The 10,940-nt window shown below is 37.3% G+C and overlaps 1 protein-coding gene across 5 annotated transcripts; it reads right to left on the bottom strand.

Moving 5' to 3' along the window:
• Positions 1-8,446: 8,446 nt before the first annotated feature.
• Positions 8,447-10,682, bottom strand: UK114 (reactive intermediate imine deaminase A homolog UK114). Of its 5 annotated transcripts, none has more exons than XM_022849725.2 (6): positions 10,460-10,677; positions 9,974-10,058; positions 9,620-9,780; positions 9,410-9,478; positions 9,050-9,121; positions 8,447-8,589 (listed from the first exon to the last, which is right to left on the bottom strand). In XM_022849725.2, exons 2-6 carry the CDS (start codon positions 10,033-10,035, stop codon positions 8,570-8,572), a joined length of 384 nt encoding a protein of 127 aa, XP_022705460.1. In that variant the 5' UTR covers positions 10,036-10,058; positions 10,460-10,677; the 3' UTR covers positions 8,447-8,569. The 5 variants fall into 5 exon arrangements, with proteins under 5 accessions (XP_022705460.1, XP_022705458.1, XP_022705459.1 ...); XM_022849723.2 differs by having other exon boundaries at positions 9,050-9,105; XM_022849724.2 differs by having other exon boundaries at positions 9,050-9,105; positions 10,483-10,677.
• Positions 10,683-10,940: the final 258 nt, after the last annotated feature.

The following is a 10,940-nucleotide window of genomic DNA, read 5'->3' as shown; positions in this document are numbered from 1 at the left end:
CTTAATCGATCAGATTAGCACGGGATTACCACATTTACGTGCTGCTATACCTTCGTTGGTATGTACCATCATATCGATTCGACAATCGATAACTACAGCCTCCAAATAAAATACCTTCAAGGGCTCACAGCGTCAATGAAAGAGTGACGTATTGGTATCTCCCGCAATCTTACCATGTGTGTATGTTTATGTACACGTGAATGCACTAGCAGACGATAAATGGATGAAACGATGCTGGTTGGCATAACTCGCTGTGGTACCTAAACGAATAATGGCAATGATTTCTTGTTTTTCAAAGTAATTTTACTTTACGCATATCCTATTAATACTTTCTACGCTTTTAGTCACTTTCTCTATGTTCCTACGACGTTATGTCGCTCCATCGATATTTCAAAAATGTTTATAGCATATTTTCAATGTTGAATGTCCAGAATGGCCAGTTTGGCTGTACGAGTGTCATGCTATGGTTAAGTGTGAATCAAACAGATTAATAAGTAGTGGCATTAATAACAAGAGAACTTAAGTAATTTCAGATTATTGGTAGATTTACCTCCGGGACGTAGCTGGTGCAGTACCGCTGCTTGATGTCTATGATAGTTCTTAGCAGCATTTTTATATTGATGGGCATCGATGCACGTGCCCCTTTGCAACTCGATACCTTTGCAAATCAGTTTGAAAAGACACGGAACGGATTAAGGTTACATGCAAAGTGTATGTACGACTTTCAGTGCACGTAGTATGTTTATTAAATGTGTGCACCCTCTTATATATGCAGGAAATTTCGTGATATATTTTTTTCGAAGTTTATTCAACTTCAACGTGTACTATACAGATTCAGTGTTTTAAACAAAAATCGAAGCAAGAATTGCAATGAAATTAGTGAATCGATCGACGTATGAACAAATTTGCAGATTTTAATTTCTGTTCGGATCTCAGTTTGGCAGTTCCAAATTCGAGACGTAGTTAAGGCGGATTTATGAACTGTATTCTCGTTATGGCTGGGAAAAACTATTGAGATAATGAATAATTTACTTCCTTTTATTTGAACGTTTTTTTTTTCATTTAGACTCTTTGGTATCGTATCTTCGCCATTGTGCATAAGATCTCTTCAACAGCAAAGGCGTGCATAATTAACATTCAATATGAACTTTCCTTGCAGTCACTATCCCATCGGAATCGTTTTTAATAAATCAATAAAAGGAGCACTTATTATTTGTTAGCTTATAGATAAAAGTGGTCAAGTAGTAGAACGCAAAATCTAACGTACTATTGGTAGTAATTATCATAATTTTAATATAATTAGTCGCCACCATAATAGTGCCACTTTCCGAACAAACCCAGTATTTCATGTGACTTTGTAAGTTTTCGATACCTGAGGGCCACGCCACGAACATAAGTTCAGCATGTACGGAGAAGTTGATTCGCTGAGTTTAGTCAGGTCAAACATCGAATGAACAGTCTTTTTATTTGTTTTCATTGTTGAAGTAGAAGCCTTCATGTCTGCCAGGTGATTTTGGTACCTCAGCAAGTCATCAACCAATTTTTGCATCTAATTTTTTCACGCAATACGTTGGCAACATCTAGACTGTATTTTTTGCATAACTGGACTATACTGAAAAGGCTTAAAATTAAAGACTGCGACTTTCAATTGAAGATATTACTACGACGCTAGATCACGTTTGTTCTTCTACGCGGAACATTACACGTCATTGAGTTGTTAGTTAGGTCGTGCTAGATGCCAGTTTAATGTTCCTCTACTCTAATTTTCCGGTGCTTTGGATCGCTTTTAAATAGGCGACATCTCATCTAACTTGTAATGCGAGAGTGCATACGGTAACTTCTAACCTAAAAGACAATGAATTAAAACAGCCTTTGCATGCAACCGTTGAATTCAATCTACACCTCTTCGTCTGGACCTTTCTGGTTCTCAAATGGCCATATTTGTGGGTCGCAAAGCTCCGATCCTTGCGCATGAACAGGTAGGCTATAACGAAAAGGGGAATACCTACGAGTTGCTGTAAAATGAAAGATCCTAATTTTGCTACATAGGAAATTTCTGAATTCGGGCCATGTTTAGCTTTTTTTTAGCCTTCTTTCAGAGGCTCATCTGGACTGCAAACGTTACAAACATTGTGAAGGACCCGTTTCTTGCTAGGCTTAGCCTAGCAGAAACTAAGTCGTTGGCAAGCCCTTTCATGATTATAAATATAGTTGCCTTTACTAGTCAGTGAACAAGGTTTTTTGCCTATGGCCTATGAAGACTGCTTATTGATTGCATTGCTAGGCATCACATACCGATACTGTCGTCGACTCTGCTTCCCGAAACTGAATATAATGTTCTAATTCCTTTGGCAATGTTTTATTTCATAATATTCACATCAAAGACAATATTGTGTTTTTGTGTTATATTTTATAATTTTAAGTTATGACTGTGTCGGCTAATAAAAAGCTAAATATTTTCGGGTCCGCTTGTACCACCTCGTTATAGACGCTTATTTATTTCTACCTTATACCTGTAGACTATAAATATAAGACGCGAGAATCAATTGTTGAAAGTTTTGTCGAGAAGCAATATTATCGTAACAGACAGTTTAATACTCATGCCTCAAAAAATATGTTCACTGAAAAATATTTTTGAAGTATCTATTATTTGCCAAGCGTCGTTTTCTCCGACTGCTAAATTTACCATACCTTGCAGTCTGGAGTGAACCGTACACTGAGCGAGAGCTATAGCTGATACTGTAGTCTAGCAAATGCCCCTGCTTTAGCGTAAGGCACCGTTAGAATTTGAAACTATATATTAATTGATCAATATCTCTTTATGGTTGAATTTAAGCAATTTCACTATTTCCGTCAGCGGACAAAACAGGACTTTCAGTCAAAACGGATGATCTCTAATCTCAAAAATTTTTTTTACCGAGTAAAATCGTCGCTTAAAATTATGCGAATCGCTGGCCTAGTGATTTTTTGTCGGTAGTTTGAAAGGTCGAAATAAAAAAGAAAATGAAGAATTTTATATGGACGTTGAAAAAGTTACTGTATGCCGTTAGCATCCTCGTGGAAATATTGTTTGATTTTTGTTTTTTTTTATTTAACAGATTTTGAACCTAAAACTGTAAAAACCTAAGGTACAACCTTTGGACCTTTTACGCCTGATCGAGTCACTAAGCTTACGAGTTTTTTTACTTTCTTTTTTACTTTTGCTTCTATTAATAACAGGTACAGTTATCGAATGGAACACGTTTGTCTTATCATAGATTGCTAGAAGAAAAGCAACTTAGAGCTGGTGCCAAAAATAACGTATAACAACTTTTAAATCGTTAATCGTTGCCATTAGTACAATCTACGAGACCATTTCGTATGAGTACGTACTGCCTCTGTCACGGAAAACACAAGATTATGTGAGTACTTGCTAAAGGTATTTATATCTTTTAAGGTACTTTTTTAAGTCTTTCAGCCTGCTCTAAGCCGATGCTTAGTACGGGATTCAGAGCATTCTATCGGGGATTGGTAGCGGGAATGAGCTTATATAAGCCCTAGTGGACGTAGGGAAGTCAAAATGTCATGCGGTTTCCTTTTCTACTCATCGATGCGTTTTTAATCCCTTTAGAAGCTTAAATGAATACCACATTCATAGCGACTAATTGTTTCAATGATACATTACTATTCATTTACCGGAAAGTCCGTTTATTTCGTATAGGTGCTTTATCTAAGCCAATGAAGATATTTAGCTTTCATTGTGTTGCGCTAACTAGAAATTAACGTTCAGCTCTGTAGTTACGTTGGGGATACCAAAATGATCCATGTATAAACTTTGCTCGATGCATTGGTAATTAGATGTAGAGCCTACGACCATGATTCGCTACCGCATTGAGACAGTTATCGTCTCTTCCAGTTGTTCTAAAATAGGAGGAGCACATGCTTTTAGACCAACGAGTTAAAATAGAGTTTTCGAGAATTAGGCAAGCTCCCAATATTCGATTTGTGATTTCCTTCAAAAGTAACATCCTACAAAGTCTTTCTTAAACCGGCTGCAGATGGTAGGCTATTTGCTCTTTGCCACGTTCTCTCTTTTCAGATAAGTAGATATAAGAGAATGCAATCACTCCAGTAAATCACCCTAGCTAGCTAACCTTAGAAAGACCTCCTCTCTCTGTTCTCCGAAACAGCTCCGGCTTTGGTTCATCCAGACGAAAGGCGTTATTAAAACGCCGAACCTAAACAAGCGTTCCCGAAATGTGAAAAACCCTAACAGATTATCTCGTATATCTATAAACATTATGTACAAAATGCATAATATTTCAATCAATCGTTTGGTAAGCACGTTACAGCATCAGTTGTACCGCCAACTAGATCATGATGAACATTACGAAAATTAAAGGCCTGCTTATACTTGATAACCGAATTTAAATATGAATTTGTTGTTGTCAATTGTTCTTTTTACGTTGGGATACGATCACAGCCTCCGGTACTTCCTCAGTTATACCACTACCAATAGAATATGACAGTTGTGATTAGTTGCACTTCTGGATTACCAGAATCCTCTACTAAGTCCTAAATAAGCCTTGTATCTTTTCTAATTTAGCTGCAGTCAACAGCTCAACTGAGATAGAACGTACGATGCTAAACACGTTAACGTTATAGAGGATATGATGGGAGTAAAATATACTTTAGAGTAGGTCACCTGATCGTCTCAACTGCATTCGGACGGAAACTAATCCATAGGGTATCATGCAATCTATTGACGATGGAAAATTTTTATACCAAAAAATTTCGCTTTGCTTAACCTTTCAGGTTTTACATTCGGTGTGGTAACCGTTAAGCACTGCTTGAGGACAAAGCAAAATGTGCCTAGATCTGTGAAAGAAAAGTATATCTACTTTGCGCATTTGAACGTTAGTACATAAACACGTTGCCACTGGCACTATCATGCGGACAAAGACGTTTTGCCTCACTTAAATTATGGCTTTGCAATATTTCAATAGTAATAGGTCTAAAAATAATTTAATGGTCCTTATTTGTCCGAATTTCGTTGAACCTAGGTAATTATGGTGTTCATATACATTCAGTATTGGCCAGCTGGGAACGCCGGTTCGAGCCCCACCGAAGACGTCTATCATACAATAAATGTAATGAAATAGTTAAAAAAACATAAACACCCAAATAACAAAATACATGACCTTTTAAAAATTGCCAGAAATGATTATTATATGTAAGTAAATTGAAAATTCGCTCTAGTTACGTTCTAAAAATTAGCCTGTTCGTTTCGAATTAATTCTAGGGTCAATTCGAAATTACGTTACGAGTCGAAATGCTTCTTTCTAAATGAGCGTCTGTATCGAATTATTACTAGTCCAGTACACCGCTATTAATTGTTGGCAACGGTACAGAAAGCTAGTACTCGGTTTATTGTTTTCTAAACGTAAATTGTTTTTTCGAGAAGTTTTTGGACACAATTCAACGTCTGTCATATTCGTTTCTACTTGCAGCGTAACACCTTGCAAAATAGATACATCACAACGATTTCATAGCATAATGTAGCTTAACGGAATGATAAATATCAATACGTGGAGAAACTAATTCCAGGTGAAGATTTGCTTTTGGAAATCGTATGTGTAATTCATGTTCATACAACGACAACTCTATGACATTTTATTACGGCTGAGAAGGCAACGAAAAGATGTTCTTTCTCTTATAATAATCCTCAAAAAAGCCCAGACTTCATACTCTTAGTGTTTGGCTCCAGACCTTGCATGTACTTGCTTTAACAAAAATACGCCTCCCTAATCAGACAGTTTATAGGCCAGCGTGATGCCCGAATAGTAGATATATATATATATATATATATAGTAAAAACCACCGGGCACACACTGCTCGACGTAATACTGATAACATACGACGCCCACGGATGTGATATCCGTAATCGACTAGTCACTAACAAACAGCTTCGGACAATTTTCATATATCGTATTAGTTTCAGGGTGATTTCTCGTTAGAAGAGGACATTTTGAAGGCAAGTAAGTTTTCGTCAAAAAAAGCTAGAACTTTTATTTTGAAATTGAATACTTTTAATAGCATCTGGTCTCGCGCTTACGTTTGAACCATATGGAGATAGTTCAGCTCCGTTTTTATAACATATCCAATGCACCCTACGGTAAAACTAAGAATAATCCAATTGTGATTATCGGAAAATTTCCAATGTTGCGCGGAGCGCTTCTCTACGAAAAATTTGAACCTCATTTGTTTGAAATAAACTAAGACAATTAACTAGAAGCATTTAATCGCCTATATAATAATAAGTAATAATTGCATATATCATTTGTACGGGATAAATCCTTTTTTTTTTTTCAACACCGGTATTCACGTACATTTAAGGCTTGTATACAATTTGATTTTCGTCGTTTTTGCAATATTAAATTTAATTGGTAATAAATGTGTTCAGTTAAAGGATATATATACGTGCTGCCGTAATGAAACTATCCACGAAAACTCAAGTCTCATTAATCTTAGTTGGCTTGCTGTGGCTGTGAACAATGGAAGCGTTATTGAAAGAGACAGATTCCCTTATACTGTTGTATTAATGTATGAACGAAAAGTATAGGGGTAACAGATAAGAGATCTGAAGCAAAGCTTAGCAATAATACCAAACTGAAAACTAAAATCACTAATATGTCTTAATAGAAAGCTAATTTTTTTTTTTTATCTTCAAAGGCATCACGATTATTCCTAGCCGCTATGATGTATTCTTATGATCAATACTGTGAGCGAAATTTACAAATTGTTAAGATGTGCTGAACAAACGATCGTTACTATAATTACTAAGGCTTAAACGGAGACACTGGTTTTCAAAGCTTTCAGCTTGGTTCAAAACGCAAGATCGCACCTGCCCCTAGTTCATATGACACAACGACATTTATAGATGTATGCAATAAGGTAGATACTACCAAAGGGCAGAACTTTCATTTTAGTTACCGATACTTGAAGTGACCTGAGAAGAGGAAATTTTAGACTATAATTGCTCCAGGGGGGGGGGGTCATACAATATCGAGTATCCTTGAAGCAAATTACATAGCTAGAAAAGATTTTGTCGTTGTGCCGGTGCAGCAATCGCGCAGATTACCCAGCTGAGCACGTGGTGTTCGCCCGAAACACTCTATCAAAAAAAAAAATACTGTTTGAAAGAAGAAGTTTAGGATGCCCGTCGCAATTAGCATTTTAGGCATTCGGCGCCGTAAAGGCTATCCAAGCTCAGCTCTAGGCATAATTTCGAAATTGTTGGTTATGGAAGACAGGTAATAGGGCGTACATGGCAGCGAAAATGATCTAATTACAATTGCCGGAACAACGCCACTGTCAATACTATGTACAATGATCGTGTTATTCCAATCCGTCCTAACAGCTGGACTTTTGAACCTCAATTCGTAGAATCCAGTATCGTGCGCTTCCTGATTCCAGAGCACTTGCAGCATCTCGGTGTAGTCATGTCAATCGATGATCGCCACAATGAGCCACCAACCGTTACTCCTTTTCAAACAAAAATCACTGGAGAGTTGTGATTTTTAATTAATCTGTTTTTTTTTTTTTCGTTCTAAGTTGGCTTTTAATAGTCTATGAAAGTTATAAAATTGTTACGTCTATGAGAGCTGGGATCTATACTTCACGCCTGGAGGGCGAGTTTTACCTTTCTATTGTTTACTGGTCCGTCTATATAGCCTGGCTCTAGCAATACACAGTGCATGCAAAACAAAAGAAAAAATATATAAATGCTATGCGATGGACGTGCCTTCTGCGACTGCATTTGTTTTACCTAGATGTGAAATAAACCCCGTGGATATTCATTTACACTGAATTTTGTGATATGCAGTTTTCTTGCTTCAGTTTTGTATTATACGAGATATTTGCATATTATATACTTAGCAAAAGTTACTAACTAAGCAAAAATTCTAACTTTGAAATGTCAAAACCCAAGCTTACTCTTGCTTCAAAAGCTTCCTTCCTCTTTTAGTGTATCGGTTCAATTGTTATAACAAACAACGATACTTTAACTTATTTGTGTGTGACACAGCCACGATTAACCAGTTTCTTTACGCTGTTAGTTACTTTTCAGCTCAACGTTTTCCACAAAAGGTATGCTGTTGTTCTTGTGCTTAACTTAAGTTACACAGGAGGAATATTCATTGGAATCTAACGAAATCAATTCCGTAACTAGATACGAGCAATCGACAACCCCCTTTAACCCCAGCAAAATCAGTACTGAATCCGGCTTGTCAATGTAGTTTATCAAAACGCTAACGTTGTGTCATTTGTGAGAGATTAGCTATTCTGTTTTTAGGGCAGGCGTTACGCTTGCATTAGTACTACACATGGGATCACTATCAAGCCCCCTGAACTATTGACGATTTTTGTTTCGCTACACAAATCCAGCCAAATGAAGAAGCGGTATTCGTATGCGTTGAGCAAAAAGCTTCGTAATTATTTGCTACTGTAGTATTGGCAAAAATATGACCATTTCTATTTTGTACATCAAGCGCGTCAAAGCCTCACATCGTCTCTCGCTATCGCAATGGCCTCAATTTCTACCCGGGCATCCTGTAAGTAGTAGTGATTTAAAAAGTAAACAATTATTTAATTATCCTGAAAATAAATCACCGTAAAATACGAAACACGCTACAGTTCATATAAAATCAGTAACATTGACAGGAGAATTTTTTGCTCTATTGTTTGCTTTGAAAAACACGCTTGCAGATGCAGAAATTAGCCCAGAATTTGATTAAACAAATTGCCATTAAAATTAAAAAGTGGCGAAAGGATTTAATTGTTTAGGTTTTGTGAATTCGTGCTTTTACAGCCCAATGCCGCACTTGATAATGCATTTGCAGGGCAATGCAGCCAGTCGTTCGATGGCGCTACCATCGAACACGACAACACTGGACAAACAACAACAACAACAATGGAGGAGAAGCGAACTAACAAACATAACGCAGTAGAATCAATAGATAGTTTTCTAGCAAATATTCAATTTTCTATTAACACAGAAATACTGGCGTACCATGGGTAAACGAGCAACCTGAACACAGGAACGGGCCGGAGGGTCCGATGGAAAAACTGAAATAGACAGTAACTGAATATTTTAAGAAAAAAAAAAACCCAATATTCACCAGTCTGTCCTTAAACTTGAATCGGAAATATTAATCTCGCTAAGAGATTTAATTTAGAATTGAATGAAAAAGTGGTTGGGTGTTTACTGCGTCCAAATTCTAGCAACGATTCTTTCTCTTTATAAGAAGGAAACCAGAGTGTCGTCGCATTTAATAGAGCCAAAACAAAAGTAGCAAACAATTACTTATTTAAATTTACATTAATAAAATATTTTCCCCAGCTCAGCGTCGATGGAATAAGGCGTACTCACATTCGGCGTAAACGCGGTTCATGTCAACGAACTCCTTCATGTCGGCAATGAATACTGTACATTTGACAACTGCAATATATTAATTTTAATAATAATTTTGCCATAGCGAGATCTATATACGAATATCAGGCGTCTACAATAAAACAGTGATTGTTGTTATCTGTGATCGATTAGTTAGATCGAGATTCTGATTTTAGTTAGAACGGTTACCTTCAGCCATGCTAGACCCGGCGTGCTCCAGAATTCTTTTGAGGTTTTTCAACGCCTGGCGGGTTTCCGGCGTGATGCCTCCATCGACAAGCGCCCGTGTATCAGGGTGGGATCCCACTTGCCCAGACGTATAAACCATATTACCCGACTTAATGGCATGACTGCAACGAGATCATAACGTACGGAGAACGCGTCATATGTGAAATAATATATTGAGAAGAATAATTCATGTGTTAGGAGTTTATTGGCATGGTATCTTCTGTACTGTTCTTATTTACCTATTATAAATAGACAAAGCAAATCATACATTGACAATTAATAGCTGCCTCGATAAAAGAAATCTTTTGTGCACACCTATATGGGCCAATCGGCTCGGGGGCTTTGTCCGTATTGAACACCTTTCTCGTGAGCGACATGCTGACTGATGAGGTACTCCGGCCTACAGTGATCGCACAATGATCATGTGAGAAAGCACATTAAAAACATCATATCTAAGGTTTACTAGAATGCATTAAGTCTAGTAGAGGTACAGTGGTGTATCATTATGATAATAATAGCATTTTAAATAGTAATTATAATTGTAGATTAGTATATTTGAATGTTGAAGAGTTACTATAAAATCTATTATCTAGTATCGAGCAGCGTGCAATCGGAGATCGCGCCTTCCATCATAGCTTTCTTTTATTATTATTATTATCTTTACAGGTATATCGCACAGATCATTCGTTGACTTTTTTTTTTATATCGCTATTATAAGAGTATTGTAATGCCCCATACAAGTTTAAACCTGACTGCGAATTAAATTTATTAGCTTGCTTCAAAATAAGATCCTGAACTTACCTTCAGGTACCCTTGACACTTACTAATGGAGCTGATGTCGTCTCCACACGTTTAAATCTCACAATGTTTGAACAGACAACACGCACTTTAAGTAGCCAGAAAAAGTACCGTTCGTGAATCTGTTGAGCCTTCTTATTGTTGGCCGGTATACCAGATAAGTAGATATCGCGGACAACGCATGGCTCAATCGCTCGTTTTATCTTCTCAAGCGTTGCCGGCACTGTTCAATCCATCCGTTACACAGTGGTGTTTTCGCTGTTTATTATGAGCGTAACATCATCGTCTGCTAATTTTAAGTAATGTTCGGACTCAGCTCGCGCTGGTAAACTCGGTTTCTGTGCGGTGGTCGATTGATACTTCTAACTGGTATTCTGTTTTACATGATTTCTAGCCATAGCCGTGTACCATCCAGTCGAAAGGCCGGGTGCATGCATACGGTGACGGCTTTTCTAGCTGTGGAGTCAACAAGTATCCAAAAGTC

Source organism: Varroa jacobsoni, unplaced genomic scaffold (genome assembly GCF_002532875.2).
Source record: "Varroa jacobsoni isolate VJ856 unplaced genomic scaffold, vjacob_1.0 scaffold_1421, whole genome shotgun sequence".
Taxonomy (NCBI): domain Eukaryota; kingdom Metazoa; phylum Arthropoda; class Arachnida; order Mesostigmata; family Varroidae; genus Varroa; species Varroa jacobsoni.
Note: the sequence above shows the minus strand (reverse complement) of the source record. Positions and strands in the feature narration are given on the sequence as shown.